Source organism: Poecile atricapillus, chromosome Z (genome assembly GCF_030490865.1).
Source record: "Poecile atricapillus isolate bPoeAtr1 chromosome Z, bPoeAtr1.hap1, whole genome shotgun sequence".
Taxonomy (NCBI): domain Eukaryota; kingdom Metazoa; phylum Chordata; class Aves; order Passeriformes; family Paridae; genus Poecile; species Poecile atricapillus.
In genome coordinates, this window is record NC_081289.1 from 11,755,625 (window position 1) to 11,782,050 (window position 26,426).

At 35.0% G+C, this 26,426-nt stretch overlaps 1 protein-coding gene across 8 annotated transcripts in view; it reads right to left on the reverse strand.

The window, feature by feature from the left end:
* The window catches only part of LOC131573242 (protein PHTF2-like), a 61,738-nt gene that overhangs the window by 2,752 nt on the left and 32,560 nt on the right, over positions 1-26,426 (reverse strand). For 7 of the 8 annotated variants that reach the window (XM_058826999.1, XM_058826997.1, XM_058826998.1 and 4 more), the window contains 12 exons: positions 22,434-22,599; positions 21,587-21,751; positions 16,729-16,930; positions 15,465-15,623; positions 12,400-12,618; positions 10,306-10,434; positions 8,788-9,060; positions 7,491-7,622; positions 6,435-6,521; positions 5,139-5,294; positions 2,746-2,841; positions 360-485 (listed from right to left, as the gene is read on the reverse strand). In XM_058826999.1, the coding sequence (XP_058682982.1) occupies positions 360-485; positions 2,746-2,841; positions 5,139-5,294; positions 6,435-6,521; positions 7,491-7,622; positions 8,788-9,060; positions 10,306-10,434; positions 12,400-12,618; positions 15,465-15,623; positions 16,729-16,930; positions 21,587-21,751; positions 22,434-22,599 (1,910 nt within the window). The remainder of the gene's footprint in view (positions 1-359; positions 486-2,745; positions 2,842-5,138; positions 5,295-6,434; positions 6,522-7,490; positions 7,623-8,787; positions 9,061-10,305; positions 10,435-12,399; positions 12,619-15,464; positions 15,624-16,728; positions 16,931-21,586; positions 21,752-22,433; positions 22,600-26,426) is intronic. The other variant, XM_058827002.1, reaches the window with a different exon arrangement.

Consider the following 26,426-nt stretch of genomic DNA (forward strand, 5'->3'; position numbering starts at 1 on the left):
TCTGCCTCTCTTAAAGAGCAACAGAGTCAACAGTGAAGAATTAAGGAGAGAAACCAAATCTGGGATATGAAGAAAAGGGTGAGGAAGGTTTTGTATTTATGTGTACAAATGTCTCTGTATTTATGCCTAAGAATTCTTGTAATTAAGTGTTTCAAATAAAATTACAAAGCCACAAAATGGAAAAAAAAAAAGTTTAAAGGGCTTCTCTGACAAATACACCATTATTCTTCTAACGTAGATTTAATTTAATAATTTAGTAACAGTTTTCAAACAATAAATCTACTAGTTAGCATGGTTAAGAATTGACTATGCTTCAATATGTGTTCCATCTATAACAACATTACTTCTCAAGTATTTACCTTTAAATTAAATCCAAGCAAGTCACTGATGACACCAGAAACAGCTGACAAGATGACAACTTGGGTGATGTTATAAAGCAGTGGATTCATTGTAAGCCCATATAACCTAAAGGGACTGTCCAGTTCCTAATAAGGCAAAACAACAGCATCATTAAAAAACAAAAATTACACAAAGGGGGTTTTGTTCACATATGTAATGAGCAATATTAGGTACTTGAAGAAGCCTTCAAGTCCCAGTGGAGTATAACATTCTTCTATTATTCTGTGCAATGTGCAGGAAAACATCCATCACAGTAACTGACTGTTGACTGGTGTTGTCTAAATAAATCTTCCAAAAATTGGAGGCTACCTGTGCACAGTATCTACCAATTTGCTCATGAAGCCAAGAAAATAAAGAGCTAGGTGCCACCATCTCTGAATTCCTTACAATTTTCCAGAAATCACCTTCAGTGTTAAAAGAACTGAGAGGCAGCAGAACCACAAAAAGAAAGATTTTCCATAATGACAGAAGACTACCTCACAACTATGAAAATCAACAAGAATGTCCTTCCTATTGCAATTGCCTTCCTTTTTCATTAATTTTGAAACTACCAACTGACCAATATAGCCAAAAAAGGATGATAAAGGAAAAAAAATCCTAATAATCACTAGACTGCCAATATTTTACTTTTTTTTTCTATCGGAAGGAACAAAAAACTAGCCCAAATTAATCCACAACAAAACTTGAGCAAAAAAGCTATTTCACCTATTTTCAATTATTGGTGTGTGAATATAGTCACCCAAACTTTTCTGGCCTAGAAATATGTCAAATAAAGGAAAGAAAAGGAAGTTTTAAAATATAAGAGTCGATTATATAAAATCTGCCAACTGCTTTGGTCATTTATATTTTCTAGCTTTAAATTCATCTTCATCCCTCTCCTGCATTACATCCTGAGCCTTGAAAAAGACCTTATAAACCCTTTCTTAAAAATGAAGAATTTCAAAGCTATGATTCTTCTTTCAAAATGGTGAAATAAGAATGAACAACCTTTTCATTTAGATGTAATGTCGTATAAAACTGCTGCAAATACAAAAGATACAAAAGGCATGATTCTGTGAAGGACAGCAGACAAATTCTGCAAGGAAAAAGTTTTTAGATTTTGGATTCATCTTACCAATTCTGTAAGTAAGAAAATAGTACAAATATTCAACAGAATCTAATCTTTATAAAAGTTTAACAATCAAAACCACACAAAATCAAATGAAAAAAACCCTGAGCCCATTTAGCTAGTAGGCATGAGGCATATATTTGCGCTGATCACTAAGTACCAAGAATTTATTTAAAGCTCATAGTAGGTGGCTTGGAAATCTCACTTTTCGGTACGTTCTCACAGTAACTAAATGATGGTCTGGGTCTGGAATTTGTGCCACAAAAGCAGAGTTCCTCACTGGAAAAGGCATGAACAATTTTTTTGGAATACTGAGAAGAGCATGAAAAAATGGAAGCAATTTAAACCAAGAGTTGATCAGTATCCAACCTACCCACATTCTCACAGCACACAAACACTTCACCACCTCATGAAATGATACCCTGAAACTGCTGGGCTTTGTTCTTGTCCAGTCTCTCCTTGAATCCTGATAACCCTTCTGCATCCATAGTGTCCTTTGACCACCCAATGCACTGAGAATACTTCATTTGCTCCACAACCAGGTCCTAAAAGTCTTGTAGTACCTTATTCTTACACCAGGACACAGTCACTGATTTAGCCAGTCACTGTTGCTGTAGCACAACTCTCAAGCAGTTGCCTTGTCAGCTCTTGAGCCCTTGCTGACTGTCAGTTGTCACATGGAAAGTGCCGTGTATCTTTTGAGACAGGAGGGGACCAACACACACCTTGCTCAAGGTGTGCTGGTAGGAGGAATTAATCATCTAACTACAAGAAATACTCTGATCTCAGCTACTGGCTGGCTAAATTAAACAGTTTTAACTTCACTTTAAGGGCTGCTCCCTGGCACATGGGAATCAACAGGCTAAGGGACTCAAAATTCATTGTGTGGTAGAGTAAGGCCACAGGGTCTTAAATCACCACTGTATTGACACTCAAAACAGACAAAATTGTATCATTTATTTCTCAAGCATTCATCATCTTGACCACCCTTAAGTACCTTCTCTCACATTGCTAATATACAGCTATAGAATAAAACTTACTGGCTGCACTAATAAATTGCAATCCACAATGATAGCATAACAGACTGCAGTGTATGAACAAGCAGCATCCCTGTAAAAGAGGCACGGGGCAAATTTAAACTAAAGCACACCCTACTGCCTGCAGAAGTCAGACAAGTGACTTTAACCAATCTATTCTAGTTCTTTTTTATAATATGGGAATACCATTTTAATTCTTACCTTCAATAACTTAGTAGCAAGCTTTAAAACATTGTTCACTAGAGTCAGTTCTTCCTTCTTATTAGGTTTTTTCTCCATTTTCAAGTACAAGTTTATCTGATTAAAAACAAAAACACAAGTATCACCACCTACTCAGAATTTAAAGGAATTCATCTGAAGCTATTTAATATTTTAACAATGTGATTACTCAGCAGCCATATGACAAAACTATAATGACATTTCAGCAAGGAAGCAAACATTTTGTTTCCTTTTTAATATTCAAGAACAAGTACTGGCTCAGCACCACAGGAAAACACAATGCTTTATGATATAACAAATGGCATTTGACATTATTATAGTGCCAATTTTAAAGTTTAATCTGATCTATAAATTAGGCACAAAAAACCACCATCATAGGTAGGGTTTACATAATTTCTTTTCCTCATTCAAGGGTTGCCTGAGGTTTGACAATTCATCCAAAGGTTTTCATACTAGTGAGCAGACCTTACAAGACTTAACATCCTCAAAAGTTATTGAACAGAATGAAATGCTAAACCATAACTCTGCTAAAGTGTAATTTCTTTTAAAGATTCTAGTGTAATTTAGTACTTCATGAGCACCTTGAGTGCAGAAAATCAATCTTTCCAGTGCCTTGAAATATTTGAAAAATTATTAAACCCTTCATTACTGTAGGAGAACAGTATAATCAACGCTTCAATACTTCTGTGATACAGACTTTTTTAGGTCATTATTTCTGAGAAAGTCAAGAGTTCAAATTAGCTCTCTTTTGGCCTTTTAGCAATTTTGAAACATCAGCTTTCATTCTCAAACAACCTGTCTTTGATATCCTAGATCACACAAAGACTAGTTTTTTGGGTTTTTTTTCTTTTCTATTGCATAACAAAAGCAAATCAAAGGAAAAAAATACCTTGAAAAGCCACTAACTTTTTATTTTAGGATGACAACCTTCAAAATAAAAAATGAACAATTTAGCAAAGTAGTCCTTCTGATGACACTTATCTGACTACAGAAAGGAAGTCCTAGTATATGATGCTATGATATATTTCATGACCTCATTGTATGGTGGTTATTGAAATAAGGGCCATAGACATCTAAAACAAGTAACTGATTATCAGATCTCCACAAAGACCACTGTAAATTTCTTACACAGATTAAAAATCAAAATCTATGCCTAATCTATTCCAAAACATATTAAGCTCTATGCTTTCAGAGCCAAAGAGATTCCAATCTTTAAAGATAAAACTATTGATTTCAACAATGCAAGATTTATAAGCAGGACGAAACGAAAAATAAAGGCTCTAATTATCAACTCTGAAAACCCTAGGAAAATTCAAATCTCTTTTAAGAGCTATTATGATATCCTTAATTTCAATATCAAACTTGGCATCAGGAGAAGGAGTGTGTATGCACAGCCATCTACCACACCTATTTTGAGATTCAAAGCAGGCAAGATGACAGCTATGGTCACACCATACATTCTATTTTGCTAACATATTTCCAAGACCAATTAAAAACACTTTCAAGAAGGACCTGAAAAATTACAACCAAACAGCATAAAATCAAAAAAATCCCTCTTAGTTTCCCATCATGACTCCTAATCATGAAATTCATAGGCTGAATATAAAGCACAAAGAAGTGCTTGGAAATTGGCCAGCAAAAGCAGAATTTTCAATTTCATCTTATCTGTGGAAAACTTAAATTGCATCTGGGAGTTGAGACTCATTTGTCTTTTTTTGTTATTGTTGTACTTTCCAGTTTGTTTGTTTTCAGCTTTGTTCTCTTCTCAGTAAGTCTAATAACTGTAGTGTGCCACTTTCCAGGACACTGGATCAGATGCACTTTTTTAGATAATATGAGTGTTAGTCAATTTTTTGGGCTTGACCTTTCTTGAAAAAGCCAAAATGTTAAACTTCCATGAGTCTGCCTCAAAAACACTGTAAATATGCTGTAAAAATGACTTAAAAAAAAGATCTCCAAGGAGTCTAGAAGAGACTGTATGTAATCCATGCAACCTAGCACTCCTAAGCTATGGGACTCAACACAGGAACTCACTTCATAGAGGGTTACGTTTGTTTTCAAATCTTTTACTCACCCATCCAACACTGAGATTCCAGAGGGTTTTTTTCATATTTAAAAACTATGTTTTATGTTTGTGTTCTGTTAGATGTTTAATTATATCAAAGGAGATGGTATCTCTAAGGCCACTTACTTAAACAGAAGTTGGGATAAAGTCAAATATTTATCTCAGAAACTGAACACGGGTTGCAAAGTTGTTTCACTTCCCCATAATTAACTCCCTAATCCAAACTATTTTAATAAATCCACAAGGCCTGAGACCTACCAGATTAAGTAGTTGTTTAGATATAAAAATATAGGTCTATACAAATTTTCACCTGCTCAGTAAGTAATATTGAGGTATTGCTGTACTTTTTACTTGTTTCAGATCCAAGAGTAACAAATCTTAAGAGAAAAACCGTTAGAGAAATGCACCAAATTCCGAGTTCCCAGTTGTAGTGACAATCAAGGAAAATCTCATGCATATGAAGTAGCTGGAAAAAGAAAGAGAAAAGAAATCAAAATCTCATTTCAAGTAATAATTACATTAATGTGCTGGCCTTACATTGATTCACATTTGGGGAAGAAGTAAGAAACCACCCACAGAAGTGGGTCTAAACCACTACAATTATGATACAGGAAATAGTTACATATCTCCACAACTTCAAGAAATGCATCCCAGAAATAAATAATGGAAGGCTTTTAGGCCTGGAAGATTTGACCCATAATTTTAAATCAACATTGTATCAGATACATGAGGTCTGAAAAAAGATAAATAAGAATATATACACTAAGACAATATTAAACTCCTGTTCAAACTTGCAAAGGCACTACATGGCATAAAAAAAAAAATACACCTTCACATATACTAAATTTTATGTAATTTACATTCTTAATAAAATACTTATGGTCAGCTAGCAGGGAAATACAATAGAATTAATTAGAAATTGGAAAGAAAACACAATCAGAAGCCATTCAGAAGGTCCCCCATATTTTGAAACAGAAGCTCAAGGCCAAATCTTAAGCAACAGAAATCTTCTTTAAACATAGATTTGCTTACTGAAAGATTTTCCACTAGAGGGCAGGCAAATATAGCCAAGAAGCTTGCTTCTCACAAAAAGCATCAACTAAGTTCAATATCAACTGTATTTGCAGAAGTGTGCTTTGATGCAAAATGAAGAAAAAAAAAAGTGTTCCAAAAACCACAGTGAAAAATAAAGGAGGATACAGATTTAAAATACAACAGTGATATCACAGAATATCCTGAGTTGGCAGGGATACACAAGGATCATTGATTGAGCCAACTCCTGGTCCTGCTCAGGACACCCTCAAGAAGCACACTGGCCCAGGTGTAGAATCCACCACTTTCCCTCCTTAGACTCCATCCAACTGGTGATTGCCCAGCCCTCTAATCTGCTGCAACAAAATTTTCTTTTGCTATTACAGAAAAATATTCTAAAGTAGGTGAAATGACAATACAAAATGGAGCTCTATTCCAAAAAGCTCTAACAGCTATTACTGTTTTTTCACTGGGGTCTTCTAACAAACTAAAAATCACCATGAAAAAGGCACTCAAAACAGTTTTAAAAACTATTTAAGTCATGGTTGTTTCTTTACAAGTAACGTTTCCTCACCTGTGCACAACAGATAAACACAACTGAGATAGTCAGTAGGAAGGCAGATGAAACAATTACATCCACTGAGCGCTGAGGACCTCGACGCTGAAAATAGAGGATATGCATATGTGAGTGAAACCCCACCCTGTCACCACTAGTTTGAACTAGCAGGACTAGTTAGAATCACACTGTTCTTCACTGCTTATTTCTCAGTTGAGTCAGTTCCCTACACACCTTCTTCTGATCACTTTTTTGTTAGCCACATTATGCTACAAATGTTCCTGGTGGCACAGGAAAAGGTGGAATATACAAGTGTGGTTGCAAGGAAATAAGGGAAGACATTCCACAACAGGTCTACCACATGCAGAAATTTAAAACACCCAAACTACATTCTATTATCCAAGTGATGTTATCCTCCTTTCACCCCTCCAGCACCACACTAAATCTTGTTTGTTTATAGATCCTGCTTTCCACAGCCTCCACACTGTAATTCCTTAATGTTTTCACAAATCTTTTTCTGCTTGTAAGAACTAGTGATAGGAGATTTCAGGGATCAGAATGTCTTACAGATAATACTTGGGCATAACTTCTAGCTTCACCTGGCATCCATATACACACAGCACAAATCACAAGAACTGTCTTGCTTTATAAATCCCTTGTGTTAATGACACCAATTGATGAGACTCTTAAAGTAAGATATTGTTAGTATTAGACTACAAGTGGTCACTTTTTACCCAAGATACTCACACAACTTTTCAACTGGCATTACTAAGACAAGACGCCAACTCTGAACACATCCAGGCTTTAATCCAAGGTGAAAACCACACAATAACTTTCTCAAAATCTGTCTGCCTGCAGGCACTGCTGGCTCAGACTCACAGAAATGAAACATATATGAGACATATGCACCAATAGTAAACGTACAGGAGGAAATACTCAGACTACAACACCAACCTTCCATCAGCAGCATAGGAGATATTTTATGTTAGAACATAAACATACCGTATTTTAAGATGTTTGAAATTTATTAAATGTGTTTAAATCTTATTAAAGAAAAAATATACATTCCTTTACCTTTAGATAGGACCTGAGAGAAAGCCACATTTTTATATTCTGCACTTTCTTCAAGCGGAAGTGAGGTACCTCTGATTTTCTTGCCCTTCTAGCAGATGTTAGATGACCAAAAAGTTTGGCAAAAAGTAGCCTCTGCAGACAAGAATTAAAATTTACCTCAACTGTTAAATGATTTTCAGAGGTACTAAAAAAATAAGAGAAAAGGCTTCACTAAATATGTCAATATAATGTACAACACACCAGTATAAATTAAAATAAGCTAATATAAACCTTAAGTTTATAGTAAGTGCAGCATATTATTAAAGAGAGGAAATACACTAAACATTTTAAGTCTCCACATCCTAATGATTAAAAAAATTTTGCTAACACTTTGAGTTCCTTTCTTCAAATTTTAGACAACATATCTGTTTATCCTCTTAAAATATTTGGAAAAAAACCCCTAAAGCTGCCAATTATTTGCATTAGAAAGCACCTGTACCACCAAAGTTCCTTTTAATAGAAATCATTATTAGAAGTAGGTTAATTCTATTCTGTATTACATCACATAGTTTGACTATAATTTGAGAATGGAAAGTATCAAAATGTTTCTCTTGCAGACCAGTAAGTATTTATATGCTGCAGCTTGTAAGGTTGCTCTCTGAAGTTTCAATTGAAGTAACAAGTAACGGTGTAGTACTTCAGAGCGCAGCTCTCACCATCTCCATCTCCAGAACTCATCTAACAACAAAGCAGGCAGGGCCTTGGCCAGGGATGGACAGAACTGTTCTGAATGTCCCACCCCTGGAAGAGTTCAAGGCCAGGTTGGATGAGGCTTTGAGCAACCTGTCCTAGTGGAAGGTGTCCCCTGCCCATGGCAGGGGGATTTGAACTGGATCATCTTTAAGTCCCTTCCAACCAAACCATTCTATGAATTAAATTGAAGATTTTGAATAAAACACACTGGAAATTTATAGAGCCCTTTTCCTGAAACTACTTTTCCTTGTGGAAATCTGAAACAACTGGGACGTGAATAAGCGTTGGGATAATTCATTGAGCCAGCTCTCCCCCAAAAATTCTCTCCAGGAAAAAATAAAAAAAAAACCCACCAACAAAAAAAGCCCTTTCAGCTTCAGGGACTTCAGTCCAGTAGAACTGAATCATCTCCTAAACTGCAAGCCCACTGAAGTGTTTGTCATCACTGATCTATGACTCATAGCCTGCTGAAGAAAACAAGTTTAAAATATCCACAAAGTCAAAAAGTGCAAACATTAAACCTTGGTTTGCTTTAGATGAAAGTCTCTCAGTTTGCTGTTCATACCTGTTTATACGTTCTCTCTGCTACACAGAGCAGAAAAAAGAAAATCCACACTAGGGACACCCGGACCATGAAACTTATAATAACCATTGAGAGAACCAGAACATCTCCATCTGATCCAAATGCAGTCATGCAAAGCTCAGTGGCAGAATGTGCAGCCAGTTGCTCTAAATCTTTTGCTTGGAAAAGTCGAAAGACAAAGGGCATTAAACCCAAGATTAAAGATACGACATTTCCAAAAATCTGATAGCCAATTCCTGGTATATAGCTGTTCACCTAAAACCAAAAGAAAACAAGTATATATTTAATTTTGGAATGATTTTTTCATTAATTCAATAAACAAAATATTAATGTTTTTTTATTTTATCACAAAGAACACTTTATAATCTGGTAAATTGTATGAAAACTTCAGCCAATCAGCTTCCCACTTTATTATTAAAAAACCACAAAGTCCTCAAAGAGCACTCAACACACAGGAACCAAATAAGACAAATAATTTCAAAACCCAACAATAAAACACTGCAGTTAAACTCCAGTGCATATACCTGCATTAAAAATTCACTGAATGCTGAATTAGCCAAGTGGTCCAATCAGAGTGAGCTGCTTAGATCCTGTATGTTGCTCCTATTTTTGTTTGGTTTTTAGGTTATTATTTTTATTTTATGTTATTATTTTTAGCAGAATCAAAGTGTTTACTGTGCAGACAGGACTGGAGTTCTGTTGTGCTGGCTATGGCTTGCTGAGTTTCTCTCTGCTGTGTATTGCATCCAAACCTGTCAAGTCTCTGAGTCAGGCAGAGATCAGAATTAGGTTTGTGAATAAGTTGCTTTTTAACAAGTCGGAGAGAGTGAGTATCAACTTGTCAGAACTAGTGAGAGTTTTCTTTGGCTATGCTGGGATTTTATGAGCTCCACAAAATACCCATGTTGTCTATATTGAAAAAGAGCACATCAAATGCATTTCCAACTGTTTCCTGAAGAGGAGTACTAGGAAAAAGGAGGAAGCACTAGTGAGAACATCCCACTCATCCTCTTAGAGGTTTGTTTCCTAAAGAGGAAAGCTTTCTTTTCCAGTCCTAACTTTAGCAACCAGATACTCAGATCTGTATATTCCTAACTCAATAAATAACTTGTTCATTTAAATCAAGGAGATAAATTCAAATATTCACAGCATCTATCAATAAAACTGAGGTTGACTATGTGAGTAAGCACCTAAGAATGCAACCTTTTACTGTCCCAACACAGAAGATCTGGTAGCTCTTTAATCTAGTAGTAACAAGTAAACCAGAGTGATGCAAGATATAGAACAATAATGTGAATAATAGATACTCAAACAGTAACACGAACAACAAAACAAATTTAAAAACCCACACCAACCAACAAAAAAAACCAACAACAACAAAAAAAACCTAAACAAACCAACAACAAAAACCAGAACAACCATAAACTAACCTTAGTCGTGATAGTGGTAGTGCTTACACTTCTACATACAACATTTGCATAAAGTAAAACAAATACTCACTCTGTTCATTATCATACCACTGATTTCAAGCACAGACATATCTGCTTTCTTGCAGTCATTACCCTCCCATACAATTGCACTTATTTTTTCTAGTCCTGGATTCAAACTGTGGATCCAAGGCAAATGACTCTGGGAAAGACAAAGAATATCTTCTATCAGAAATAAACTATTTTCATGTCAATGTGCCTTTGTCAACAGTGTACTAACAAATACCCTCCCTGAAAAAACATCAAAACAAACAAAAAACCCAAAAACAAAAACAACAAAACCAACAAAAAACTCATACAAAAAAAAATACCCCAAAACCCCAAACAAACAAAAACCACCAAAAAACCAAACCAAACCAATTTAGACTGACATAAATATTGCTGCATAGCATTTACTTCTACTATATATTAACCTCATTCTTCAAAACCATCCCCTTGTTTTCCAAGAAATAGATGTGAGAACAAATCTCCATACTCCATTTTCTAATAGGGATGACTTAATGGGATTAAGGATTTATTGGCTTCTTTTTCACTCAAACATACCCAGGAAGAGAGAAATATGAAAACAAAGTTCTACATATAAGTAATTTTTAATTCTGACATTTAATGAGTCGTTTTTTTATTTACCCTTACATTCTGAAAAGCACTCTTCTCAGGTCAAGCCTGAGGGAAACAGGTTTTTTTATTTGCTCTTTGTACACTTCACAATCCTTGTTATGCACAAAGACCACTCTTGCTGTATGTGCCAGACAGAGAGCAGTAGGTGTCTCATCAACACACACAGCTCCCAGAGCCAAACAATCCCAGATTAATCTTCTGAATGCACTTAGGGATCAGGAACCCTTTCTTTCAAGCCACAGAGCCAAGTGAGAACTAAAGGATATGGAAAAAATGTTGAGGAAACTAGTACTGCTGTGGCCATTTCTTGATTTTCCCCAGCCCTGTCTCTCTCCTATCCCATTCAGGAGATTAAATTTGCTTTCAGCTTTAGTTACCTGGCCCAATGTGCATCACACTGCTGGAGGTGGTGGTGCTGGCAGGGGCAAGGGCATGCTATTATTTTTAGATTTTAATTATCATTGATTAAAAGTAAAGCTTTATTTTCATTTTATTGCTTGCTTTGTAAATATTGATCTGAAATATTTGTAATCTGCTGAGTACTCAATTTTCTTCCTTCTTATTTCCAATGGGTGAAGAAGAAATTATTTATAGTATTGTAACAGCGTAAATATTTGTTGCAGGTTTTTCTTCACCACAGTTTTCCACACTCTCCCTCTAGAGGGAGTATCAATACCAGGAGCTGAAACTCAAAAATTTACAATCTGCAATCAAACAGAAAAAGTTCTTAACTGGTCAAATCAATATACTGATTCCTGAAGTCAATATATACACTGTAATTCAACTCACTACTCCAAGGTTTAGTGTTTTATGGAATGCAAGCAGGAAGAACTAAAAATAAAAAAAAAAAAAAAGACAAGATTGTATGAAATAATCCAAATTGCTATTATTAACTTTAAGGTAAAAAAAAAAAAAAACAACTTATAACCAAATAGAACTCAGACATGTATAATACACCCATGAGATCATATATATACACATATACATAAAGCACACGCTATCCTTCTGTTTGCTTTTCTTATATATACATTTCTAAATAAGCAAACAGAAAGATGCCTGAGATAAGTGCTTATAAAAGCAATTCCACTAGAGAAAAACAAAAGGGGGAGAATACCCGCCAAAACCTAAACAACAAAAAATTAAATGAAACAAAGGAAAAAAAAAAAAAAAAACCAAAACCAGAAAAACAAACAACCAAACAGAACTACCTATCACAGAGGAAACAAATCAATCAGTACTTACCCTAAATTAGAATTATGATTCAAGCACTCAAATATTCTATAGGCTATTTTGATGTATCATCATACCCTCTTCTATTGACAAATTAATGACTGAACAGTAGAAATCAAATTTTACTTCATTCTATCAGATCACTTTGGCTCTGTTACTTCCATCTAATACAGGTCTTTCTCACAGGCCTTCTGTAATGTATGACAGATAACACTGAACTTGTGTGTAGTGTAAAAAAGCAAAATTTGTGGATAGCAACCTGATGAAATGGGTCATCTCTGAATTCTTTCTTCACACATGGATTCACTTGAGGGCTTTCCACGTCTGTCTCGCTGGTACAGGATGAGTGGCACTCAGCACAGTGTAAGAGGTCCTCCCACAGCACATCTTCAGTTTCGGACTCCGGCCTCGCACTCTCCGAGTCTTGTCTGGAGCTTGAGCACCGAGAACTGCAGCTAGTACCTGATTTAGGTGTATCCTGAAACACAAACATCCACTGGAATTAATGCCACTGTTTTATTCTACATCATTTCCTGGCAGAGATGTTAGAAGGTTCAGATTAGCGAATCTGTGTTTATCTGGATTTTTAGGTTCTAACCTATTATCCTTGTCATCAGAAAGATTTGTATGTTATGGCAAGTGTGCCTAAGAGGCTGCGCTTTTTAAGACATTGTACCAAAAAGTAACAATCCCTGCTTTTTAGGGAGCGGGTCACAGAAGGAAGAATCAAATCATACTCATTATTAAAAGGAAATAACTACTTCACAGATTTTTAGACTTCCTTAGTTTAGAATTTAACAGCAATTATCAAGCCACAGACTCCAGCTATATCTCAAACTTCTGAGGAATTGACCCTCAAAGTCCTCAAAAGTCACATTGTTATTACTAACACACCTTCTCAAAGACAGAGTGAGCTCGTTTGAAGACAGTAATGCATCAGGTATAGAGGGGAAAAATAAGCAAGGTACACCTAAACCTGGCATTAGCTATGTGTACATCTGTACAGTTAGACATAAAATTTTCATTATTTAAACAAACTGCACTCGACAAACATGTATGACTTTGTAAACTTCAGTTTAACCTAGCTCTTAGATAAAGAAAGAAAAATCTTAAGTTTGGACATTCAAATCTCAATGCATACAATGAAATGAAACAATCTACTGCTGTCCTCAGAACAACAAGGTAGAGTTCAAACTACTTTTTACAATAAACAGAATCCATTTCCAGCAATACAGGGGTGCAATATTAAAAGCAGTATCAGCCTACTCACTACCATCTTCTAGCAATTTCCATTCCCTCTTAACACCAAGTTTATTTCCTTCTACTAATTTCTCTTGAGAACACACAATTTTTTTACACTGAAAAAAAAAAATTAAGCACTGTTTCAGCAGACATACTAACTTACTGTGATTCATAGTCCATTACTATCTGAAGAAGTGTTCTTTATTCTTTCTGAAAACCATTCTTAATGTATTTTCTGCAAACCATTTTGTAAGGAAATGTTTTGAAAAAATTTGGTCTGAACTCTTTCTCCACCTTTTACAAAGAAATGCAGAAAGTGTCTGACATTTTTGTTATGTGTTTTTTTTTAAAGAAAAAAAGAAATTAAAATTTAAAAAAAATTATAGAAGGCAGTCACTACTGGGTACCACTGAGGCTTAAAGTTAAAAAAGTAAGAACAAGAAAAATAGCTTGCCCAAACAACAGTTGACATGTAAACATGAAGATATAAGAAAATGTAGGACAGAATTTGAGAGTATATCTACTGACTTCACTAATTTTTTTTTTAAAATACAAAGAAAGCTTTCACTGATTTGAAAACCATTGTTTCATTTCCTTTGTAATGGTGTGGGGGAGGTGAGTTGGTAGCAAGAAAGAAAAGCTTCCTCTTTCATTGCATCAGTCAGATCAGTGAATGGGGAATAAGCAGAAAACAGTTCTGCCACAGCTAAACATGGATTACATTTTGTCTCCTTAGTTTCTGAAGTATCTACAAAGTCTTCCCTAGCTTTGAAGCACTCTATGCAAGAGAAAATATATCTAAGCTGAAAAACAAAAGAAATCAACTGTAATGGTGTCTTTCTGCTTCCTCCTGTGAAGCTCTACGGCTGCACAAGCACATAGTGAAGGGACATCTTCTGTAACATGAAACAAACAGTGCCATTATCACAAACCACACATGCAAAAGGCATTAAGTGCTGAGATCAATCAACATTCTGGATCTTCCTAACCAAAGTCTGTGAGAAATAAGTGAAAGAATAGCTTGTTTAATAATTTTTTTATGCAAAGCATCAACTTCAAGGCTTTGCAGTTGTGATCAGAGCAAGCAATACCTGAACCCATTCAACACACTTCTCCTATATCAAGTAGGGTTTACTTATGAGATTCTGCCTATCAAACCCATCTGTCAGTGGACTTTTGTCACTGCTGATCTTACTTTTTGCTTTCTTTGCTCAGCCTCAGTGAAAAAATAGCCATACTGCCTTTAAAAAGTATTCCATATCTGTGAAGATGCATACTATTAGCAAAACACCCTTAGTTTTTAAAATAATGAATAAATAAACAAAACCACAGTGAGATATTTAATTCTTTTTCAACATTTGAGGCCTTAGAATTAAGGTTTCTGCTAACATGGAATCTGTGAAATCCCCTATTATAAGCTATAATGTCATCAAGTCACCTAAAATTTCAATATTTTTTATACTTCAACAATTTTGTTAAAACTGTCATGACTTCATGACAAGATTTTATATTATTGTTTCAACAAACACGAGGAAATGAAAACTCAGACTTCTCTGCAAGAAGGCGAGTAAATCCAGAATACTAAATGGAGAGAAAGAAGAGCAGTATCATGCTGAAAATTTGCATATTCTCAATTACTACTGTTTCTGCAACAAAGCAAATTTCCAGAGGAGATAACTGGTGTAATGAGACAGCAACAGAGTTACCATAACCCGATGCAAAATCTACCAAACGTATTTTAGTCTCCTTATAACAAATTGAAAAATAGGATGAAGTTCAAAGAAACTAGATTACAACCTCTTAATTTCAAAACACTGTCATTAAACAAATGCAAATTAAACAAATTTTGTCATTAAACAAAAGCAAAAAAAAACCCAAATTCTCTGTTCTTCACTAGCATGACTTCCAATTTACAAACTCTTAAAATCCAGTATAGGAAATAAAAACATTTGTGGAAATGTCATAGTTTAACTCCAGCCAGCAACCAAGTACATGCAAGCTGTTTGCTCAATATACCTTACTCATTAAGAAGTCAAGTGGTTTTAAGAATTTCCAGGCAAGAAGCAATAGAAGTGAATATACCTCCAGAGGGTAGTGTTTCTTATAATGGTGAGATTTCCTGTTTCGAAGTGTACAGTCACTCGAAGTGCGTTCTACATTGCGGCGTAAAGAATAGCCAGTTTCAGGCCCTTCCTCACTAGAAACTTCATCTGACAAATTTGTCACAGTCCTGTGAGTATCCTAGTGCAAGAAATACAGTATTAGTAAGACACAGACTCATATTTACTAAGTCTTGTTCTCAACTAGTGAAATCAAATTTCTTTCTACAACTTTGGTAGCTATGCTCAGTTAAAACAGATATTAATGCATTTTCAAGACTCAAAAGTAATCAGCAGAGCAGAAATTATGGAACAGAAATTGCAACATCAAAAACATTTTTTCAAAGGAAGGCCTAGTTCACATTAGCCTCAAGAAAAATTATGATGCTCTTATTTTAAATGTGATTTTTCAAAAACTGAACATGTCAAGATAGGCTTAGAGAAAAAGTATCCACATCTGAAAAGAGAACAAACCAAACCAAAAAATCCAAACCAACCAACCGATCAAAAGTAACAGTATAACACTGAATTATCCACATATTCAGTACAAAGTTAATATTTACCACCTCTTACAAGGATGAAGTGCTTAGAGGATGTATGTTGAATACTGAGCTCACCAATGTGCGATACTTTGAATACAGGATATCCAGGAGATAATAAGACCCAGACAAATTAAAAGTCTTTTCTTCCATGATCACTTCCTATGATTCTGCAATTATTCTATTATTCCCTCTCATTCCTATTCCTCGCTATGGAGGGTCCTGCCTATTGCACTTGAAGGGAAATCCTGCTTTTTCACTCTTTCTCACAGACCAATTAAAAAAAAAAAAAAAAGAAAAAAAAAAAAAGGAAAAGGAAGATGATTCACCGGCAAATAAATGCTCAGAATGACCTTAAAATTACAAATTGTCAGTAATCCAAAATCTGTGCCATTTTATCACAGAGACAGACCAAGGATGCCTGGATTTTCAGAGAAGGTACAGAACATTTACCCGGTCAGGAAATACCCACAGATAAAGCACAGCACACAAATTTGTGCATTGTCACAGAGAATACCAAAGAATATTAAAACATTAAGGTTCCTCCTACAACAAAAAGGAAAAGCCAGGAATATGATAAAGTAAGACAACTCACTATAATTTTTTGGCTCCAGGACCCTAAGCCTAATTTCATTTAAAAAATATTTTTAAGAATAAAGTAGATAAAAATGCATCAACGGCATCATAAAAAGCAACAAACACACTTACTTTGTGGTGACTGTGGTTGCTCAAGGCATCTCTCACTGTGGAAGGGCTCCACCCTGTCTCTTCTGGCCTAATCACTTCACACCGACGTTCATGGCCCTGCACACATTCTTCACTGCCTTTACCTGGCTTTTTCCCATCAAGGGACACGTAGCCATTATCAGTTTCAGTGGATTTATCTATTGAGTTTTTTGCTTTCTTAGATCTATATTTAAAACAAATACATGATTTAAATTAATTATTCTCCTAATTATTTCCCAGTCTAAATCCTGCTTATTCCCATCAACCCATGTTTTAGTTCTACTAAGATGTCCACAAATTAACAATATTAACATTTGATTTTGATGCCATATTTGTAACTATTTAATCTTCCAAATAATACCCATTATCCTCTCCTAAAATTGTTATAATATAAACTCTGTGTGTGAAAGAAATGTATATCATGTATTGTATATATGTATATATATGTATATCATATACATACACACATATATATGTATATTATATATGTAGCTACCAAAAGAAAAGGAAAAATGTTTTAAAAATAAAACTTCACAGCAGCTTTGACAGTAGAACCACAAGACTCAAAAATGAAAGAGAAACCCCTCTATTCTATATTAACAAATAAAAGAGGTTTGCTAGAAGTTGCTTTAATAATTATTAATTCAAAGCAAGCATGCAATTTCCTGAAGCTGCAAACAAACATGCTGTTTAGTACTCTGTACACTGATATTTGGTGTTGTTTTGAATATATTCTGCTTACTGACAACCCTACTGAATAGAAGGGGATCTACTCTTTTCTGTATTATCCAGTAACTCCCCAGACAACATTTTTCATTCTCTCTTACAAACATACCAATCAATCTGTTTTTTAAAAGAAAAAATCTCAAGGCTACTTCCACTGAATAGTCTTCCATAACATCCTCCAGAATCAAGACCCTTTCCTAGACAATAAATGTACCAGCAAGACAACCTCATGCAAGAAGAAGGCTCTCTCAAAGCAAACATTTGGATGATTACACTCCCAAACTAGAAAGTGCAGTGGATGAAGGGATGAAGAGGAATAGCAACTTGCTACCTTGCTGACAGGGACTTTTAGTCTTCTCTTAAGCTTCTGTATTGTCAAAGTAAATTAAATTTTGTTTTGTTTTTTTTCAAATTCCCAGAATGCTTGGTGGGAAAAGAGGGGAGAGAAGACAAGAGGAAAGTGTTATTTAAATATGGCTTCTGAAATTTTTTATTTCAACTAGAACACTGGGCATAGGTCAGGGAGCTACCAAGAATCTGTTCAATTGATCTTGTGCCCCTGTGACAGAATATGTACTGCCTTTCTCTTTAAGGACTGAGGAATTCTGTGAGGGCTTGGATTACATAGCAGAAGATTAAATTCCTCTTTAATATGTACATCAAACAAATTGGGAGAATTTGGAGAGCCGACTCACATTCCTTCTAAGGTAAGGTATCCCACATATAATTTGTTTTCGCCTGAATGCAAAAAATGGTTAGGGACAGTTGGATAAAATAGAAAAAAAAAATCCAAAAATAACCAATTCAGCTTACACAATAATGGCATGCAGAAAAAATGGAATAAAGGGAGGCAGACAAAATGATCAAAAGAAGAGACATTGTTACTAAGGTATTTAATTCTCCCTTCCAATCTTTAATTTCATTTTGTCACCCTAACAAGGAAAAAAGTTAACATTTATATTTCTTTTAAAGCAAAGGGACTGCCTTTCAGTGGCAACTCATTGCAAAATAAGTGGGGTCAGTCATGAGTACTGAGGAAATAGCACTAAAATTAAATTATCTGCAATAAGGATGAGCTAATCTGTAATTCATTAAATATTATTCCAGCACTTTTAAAAAATTTCTTTCTAACAGTGCAGAAGTAAATACAATTCTCATCACACACACATCCCGTCAAAAACACTTCCTCCATAAGGTACTAAACTGTATGAGTGGATTAATGGGATAACTCTTCTAAGTTTGATTTGAGAAGTTTTTATACATTTTATACAAAACTTTAAAGCTAGAAGAAATAGCCTCGAACAGTTGAATAGGGACAGACAAGAGAAAGAACGAACATATGCATATATGCACAACCTTTTCAGATAGGATTTCAAGCAATGTTTGAGTGCTAAAACAGCAAGACCAAAGCTACTTGTCTGGTATCACCTAAGGCTCATTCTAAATAGCAGGGAGCTTGACTGAAGTCTTTATTTGCTTCTAACAGAGAAACTGAAGTTATTTTTTTGTAAGACTCCCTAAATTAAATGTAAGCCTCAAGCCAGAAAAACATACATTTGGGCTTAAAGTTAGGCTTTTGTGCACGTGTGTACCCTTGGCTTACAAAAATGTATCGTTTTCTAGAATTACTATATATACATACATCCTTAATCAACTTTTACAATTTTAGGCTATAACAAAGTATTTAGAGTAAAACAAAGAACACCAAGAATAAATACAATGTCTTAAAAGGCTTGAATATATATAAAAGCTAATCAAGAACAACTTTCAGTCTTATTCATGCATTAGCCAGAGAAAATATGGAAAAGTTAAGTAAAGTTTCTGGAAGAGTAGATTTGAACTCTCAAATGTTCCTCCAATGTATTTTCACTGGCATTGATCAGAAAAACTCTCCTCTCTGTTCCCACTGCAATATTTTTAGAGAAGTTACAAGATTTCCATTGGAGTAAAGACACTTTTTAAAGCAAATGCCCAAATCAGTACTACATTTTAAACAAATCACCTGTTTGGACAGTGCCCTCTTTTCGAGTAAAATTTATCAATAGTATTTTCTAAATTGCCCCTGTGCTGGGTAAAAGTTTAGAATTACAATTTTTAAATAAGACTGACTTCTGCCGACTGAAATGGTATTTACTGAATACACAGTTCCAGTTTACTGGGCATAGGCAAATGGTAGAGGTACACAGGGTCCTGCCCTAACACAGAGATTGTAATTTCTGAGGTTAATTGGAAATTATGCATTTATGATCTATACTTAAAATTCCAGAAAACAGTATGTCAAAGATTAATGTAAGTGAAAAACTGCTGAAAATAAGATAATGGTAAGATAATACTATGAGATATTCTATGTAAGACATTCTAATGTGCTCATCTAAAGTGCTTCCAAGTGTGTCTTAAGAAATAGAACAGGTGTAGCTGTGAAGATGTAGGTGTAGCTTCATTGAACTAAGATTTCATAAGATTTTCTTTAAGCAACATCACCAAGAAGTCAATGTACTCCACACTGCGCTCTTGCTTCCTCATTCCCAGCCCCACTCCCATTGTGCTGACAAAACTGTTTGCATTACCATGAAAAAAATTACATGAAGAAACTGAACTGCATGTTCCCCTGGGGAAAAAAAGATTATTTTTCATCTGGACAAGTCTGTATAGTTCTGGACATACAAACAACTGTGCCTCTGCAACTGAAGGGGTAACAAAAGACTAAGGGCAGTTTACTGCATTCTCAGTCACACCATGCTCTTTTTCCTTTGAAGACACTGTGTATAGTAAGTAGTCATCATGGAGCCTTAATGTCAATATATACATACACACTACCTCTCATGAAATGGTTTAAACAAGTCTTTATAACTCTTTCTAAACAAAGCACTTCTCAACTGAAAATACTCTGAGCCCAACGGAAAGGCAAGAAAAAAAAAACTTCCAACACTCCTCTTACTGCAGATCGGTATCTTCAATGAAGGGAAAACAAAACATCAAAAAGTTTACAGGATTACACTTGAAACATACCAGAGAGAATGCCCACAGACCCAAAGAACAGCCCTGGTGCCTTATCACTATGACCCACAGTTTATCAAAGAGAGCTTAACCCACACAGGAAAAAGGTCAAATGAATTCTCCTCTTACAACACTTTCAAACATTTTTAAAACTTGACCAGGGTTTCAAGTAGATACTCCCAGAACATAAGTTTTACCAGTGGTTAAGAGCACAGATCACAGGTATGACAGACATGTTAGTGTTGCTGTATTTACAATGCAGCATGCACAACAAAACATCAATGTAATAGCTTGCATTATCCCTTTTCTCCATTTAATACTACTTGAGTCTATTTTCACTTATTAATAAATGCTGATCCATCACACTCAAAATGCTGCATGCGTAGTATGTCTTGCACATAGAGCTATAGAATGGGTTTTTTAAAAACTTTTTTTAATAGTCCAATCAGTGTTTATTTGAATCCTGAAGAAAAAGTATGTCAATTGATGAAAGTGACAGAGTTAAATAAGCATTCTCTTGGAGTAACAAGAAGGTAATGTAACAAAGTAAAATTAGAGAGTTGAATTTTTCTCTTCAGCCTGGAGAAGAGGCTCCAGGGAGACATTTGAGCACCTTCCAGAGCTGGAGAGGGACTTTTTACAAGAGCACGTAGTGACAGGACAAGGTGCAATGGTTTCAAATGGAAAAAAGGTAAGTTCAGTTTTCAATATTAGAAAGAAATTATTAACTGTGAGGGTAGTGAGAATGGAATAGGTTGCCCAGAGAAGCTGTGGCTGCCCCATCCCTAGAAGTGTTCAATACCACACTGGATGAGGGCTCTGAGCAACCTGGTCTAGTGGAATTTAACCCTGCCTGTGCCAAGGGGAGAGAACTAGATGATCTAAAGGTCCCTTCCAACCCAAATTATTCTATGACAATTCAGTATTTTTTCAAAATTATTGAATCAGCATTTGCAAAAGTCAAGAAACAACGTGTTAGTCCATTTTCAAATACTCAAATGAGTTATTGAGAGCAAAAAATAGATCAAGAGAAGTTTAATCATTACATCAAAATTTACTTAATTAGAAAAGGGATAGTGCATCTCTAACACATATGTAGCCTTGAATAAATACAAACCCTGATAAAAAGAAAGCAGCATGCCAGATATCTCTGAAGACAGCGCCAATACTGCAAGAGGTGCTTGTACCGTAGCTCTGCACTGTTCCCTCCTGTGTGTTATCTGTGGTACTAGAGCCATCTCCTTCCCTATGTACTTCCAAATGTGCTGCTTTCCTTAATTTCCTTCATCAGAAGAGATTAAAATGGGAAGGTAGTTTTGTAAGTGCAATCTGCTAGTTCTATAACGTGTTCAGCAGTTTAAGCATGCAAAAACAAGCAAGATTCCAAAGTATTTTGCTAAAGCTTTGTCATATCAATTTCATAAACTCCATTTAATAAAAAAAGCATGACACATTCATTATTGTAATACTTTAACACAAAACACATTTCATTCCATCATCATCAGCTTAGACCTACAAAATTCACTGCTGCAGTGTTTCCCATTTTAATGGGATAATGCACTTTAGCAAAGCACAGTCAGTGGCGTGCTTGGAAGACTTCAATTCTACATTACCAAGAGCATCTCTCTTCACATATACTTTCCACAGATTATTAGCCAGATTTATAAAACTAAATTTCCAGTAATATAAACACTGTCACTCCACTACTATTCAAGTAACTGTTTTGAGACAAAATGTCAGATTCAATTAATTAAAATCCAAATAAAACTCTGCCTAAATTAGTCAATACATAAAAGTTAAAGAGCACCAATTAAGCACCATTTTGAAGTTTCAAATAAAAACAGAGCATCAATTTCTCATCTCTAGCAAAGCACAAACTGTAAACCCCTACATTTTTTTTCATGCACATTCTCTACAGTAGTTTAACAATCCTAAATGATAAAATATTTTAACACAGTCTATACCTTCTTCTTTTACCCCCTGTGCTGGGAGGTGGCTTAGGAGTTCGTGTTGAAACAATCTGACAGTGCACAGTCCCAAGCAGCAACATGAGCCATATTGGCCCAATGACTTCAGTCAGAGGTATATTATGTGGGCTTTGGGCTGTATAGAATAGCACTACAGCAGCAACTGGAAAAGAAAGGGAATGAAGTTGAGTTTAATGTCTGAAATGGCCAACTCAGATGGCTTTTGTCAAAAACAAACCAGTCAGATGCAAACCTTCACCTGCATTTCAAGCCAACTCATGTAATTCTGAGAGAAGGAAAGCATTATTTTGTTGAAAAACAGTAGCAATTAGGGTCTAAACAGTTCACTACTGTCTTAATACCCATCTTTTCTTTGATAATTGTAATATTACAGGTATTGCCCAAAAAAGTGGCTGAATGAAATTAGGATAGAAAAACATTTGGAGTGCTGTATTTGTCATGAAACCACTTTAACTATGGTGAAACAGCAGTAGGAGACAAAACCAAAAAGTATCAGTCTTAAAGCAGCCCAAATAAATTTAATTCTGTATCATGTGTTATGACAAAGCACAAACCAGTGAGTCTGATGAGACTTGAAACTAGAAACTCCTTACACAGCAAACTCCATGACCCAGCCAAGGGATAAAACTGCCCATATGGATAGGCAGCCATGCGTAAGTAAATCCTATAAACATTCTGTATATACTTGTGCACATACTTTTCAGTGGTGAGGAAAGATTAAAAGAGAAACCACGTAAACTATGGGGTAGTACAGCTTAAGTGACCAGGGCTCCAACTAGCACTTCTGGTTGGTGAAAGGGCCAGCTTCCAATTCCATGGCTGTTAGTTTTGTAACCTTAGAACCACTTTTCATATACAGCCAACAACCAGGCTCCTGTATCCAGAGCTCAAACACTCAGAACCATCTCTACAGCCTCCAGGTCAACCTGAACACTTCCACCAGGAATAAAGCAGGTGGAAGAAGCAAACCCTCTCCCTCTCTGCTTATTCTATGTCCTTGTTGCTCTGGCTGGAAGAGCTGTGATGTGTAACTCAGCTGTGAGAATCTATCAAGAAAAAAAAAAAACAACAAAAAAACAAAACCACCCACAGAAACTCCAAGAAACAATTCAGAAGCAGAACTGGGAAATAATTCTCTATGCCTAACATCCGTACATGCCATGAGAACTTGGTTTTGTTTGTGTACTACTGAGAAGTGAAAGTTCTGTAATTTAGACCTGTTTCTAACACAAGAAATACAATTTCAACAGCTATCACCAGTTCTCTACTGAAATTGACTGAAAATAATGCAGCCACATACAAAGCTATGTGCCACATTCAAACATCTAAAATAAATCCCATGAAGCAACACTTAACACAGCAGGTACCTGGATGTGATGTTCTCCACTAAAAAGAGGTTTTATGTGTTTTTTGTGAAATAATCTTTAGCAAGGTAACCAGTATTAGAAACATGATGAACATACAAAACAATGGAATATTTTTGATTGTGGAGAAACTATTTCTAATTTATCATCTGTCTTCTTCCTAAATTAAAGCACAGCTTTTGAATGGAAATAACCTTTATTACTATACATGAACTTTTTATATGTTTTTGCTGTATAAGATTTCTCAAAGACCACATGCATCAATGAGAAATCCAACTCATTAAAAATCAATAAAAATAGGTACAGATAGCAAAAGAGAACTATCTCTTTCTAAATGAGCTTATCTGAGTTCCTCACACATACAGTTAGCTCCATGAGACATAAAATGTAAAGAAGGAGCTGATTTTGGCTCCTATCATACAGTTTGGAAAAACACATACTTATGAGAACACAGAGCTCCACAGATCCATGTGAAATGATTTGCAGGAGTAGGCCTACACAAAATAATTTTAAAATTCACTACTGCTGCTTAAGTAAAGCAGAGCTGTCTAGAAAAAATCCTCTTCCAGAAGACAGAAATCTGCAGATTGCATATTCCTACCACAACGTTTCACACAGGTTTAGAAAAACATTACCAATCTCCTGATCTTTTTTAAGTATGATGGGAGGGAAATCCAAGAATTTATTTCTGCACAGTGTGACAATACATTCCAGTTCAGGTGATCCAAGAATTGCTCCTACCAACAGCTAGGTAAGATTGGTTGGAGCAGGATTTCTTACAGCACATTTAATCATTTCTTTATGTATTTATAGAATTTTGACCTACACTTTTCTAAAATACAGTGGCTTATTTCATAAAACAGACATAAATGAAATAATATCACATTGAACAAAAAGCTGCCTCAGAGGAAGCAACCTTACATTTCAAAGACCAACAAGAATTTCTTTTCAAAGCATATAAATATTGGAAATATTTTTAGTATCAAATTTAAAAATGCATATATATTTAAATATATATCTCACCACCATAACAAACAACCATTAAATATAAAGAAAGAAACTTTAATAGTGATGCAAGAAATATACAATAAACACTAAGTTTGCACTTCATTTTCCCATTAGACTATAAAAACATTTTAAGTTAAAAAACAGGTATTACTCTATACTAGATAGATAAGGAAGCAGAAAAAGGTTTTACATCTATCTTGAGTCACTGGCCTGTTCTGTGACCTTGAGTATAAAACATCTCTCTGTAGCTCTCTTATCACACATTGTACTAATCACTTTACACTAAAGGAAACCAATGCAAATAAAACCTGGATTTTAAATCTACAGCCAAGGAAAAGGTTTTTTCTGTGGCTTTACATTAATGCTAGCAAGTATTCTGGTAAAGCTAATCAATTTTAAAGCAGTAATTCCAAGTAATGCAATTCATAAATCTTTAGAAAATACTTTAGGTAAATTAATTTAATTATGAACACAAATAAATGAAATATAGTCAAACCGTTTTACAACAATGTCAGTGAGAATCTGTCATGAAGACGAAGTCCAAGCTACAATACAAAATCCAGATTCAGGGCAGAAATATGGCCACCGGAATTCGAGGTGTTTTATTTTTAAGCTTCAATCATGGATTCTTGACATTTTGATGCTGCCTTACCAATCCTGTACAAAATTAATAACTAAGCACCCTTTCTGAGTAAAATAAAAGCAAAACTTCTATATAAATGCTTGGGAGGGGCTGTTTTGAATAGTTCCCAATAAGCAAATATGTCCATTTAATTTTACTTACATGTTTATTGCAAGTCTTTTATTTCAAAACTATCAAAAAACCTGCAGCTAATTCTCCACAGTTTCAATATCAAGTATTTCAAATAGTTGAATTATACTGTAATATGGAATACTATTCATTATTTCCAGCTATTTGTTAACTCAGAACCACAGAAATACTTTGTCACATTACAGACTATATGGATTAGGGAAATGATGCATTCCAACCAGAACTTAGTAAATCAAAGACCTAAGAAATCTGAGAGGAAAAAGGCTAGTTACAAGAAAGCTCTGTAATTAATGTCCTAAGAACTTGCTTGCACTCAGATTGTCTCACTATTTTTCTACTTTTAGGGTCTTATGGAGGTGTCATAAATTAATTGGGAGTATATTTTTCTAAAACACATCTACAAGTAAGAAGATAAAAAAATTGCTGCAGTGGTGTTTCTCAGAATAAGACACCTATGAACATGGTAAAAAAACAAACACAACTTTTTTTACTACCTATATTACTGTAAACAAGAATAAAATTATTAACACTATGGGATCTCTTACCATAGCACAGAAAAATTAGGAATCTATCTCAGAAATTAGGATAAGAAAAAACTTTTGATAGCCCACATGAGCATTTGTCAGTACTCCAGGTCTTGGGGCACTGGAATGGTGAGATTAATTTTGCACCTGCTAATAACATCACCACACTGCCTTTTTTTTATAACTCCATATATTGTTCTAATTAAAATTTCCAAATGATACAACGATTCACAACTGAGACAACAGATGGTGAATTTGAAAAAGTAATATTGCATGTTAATTGGATTTCAGTGGAAAATTC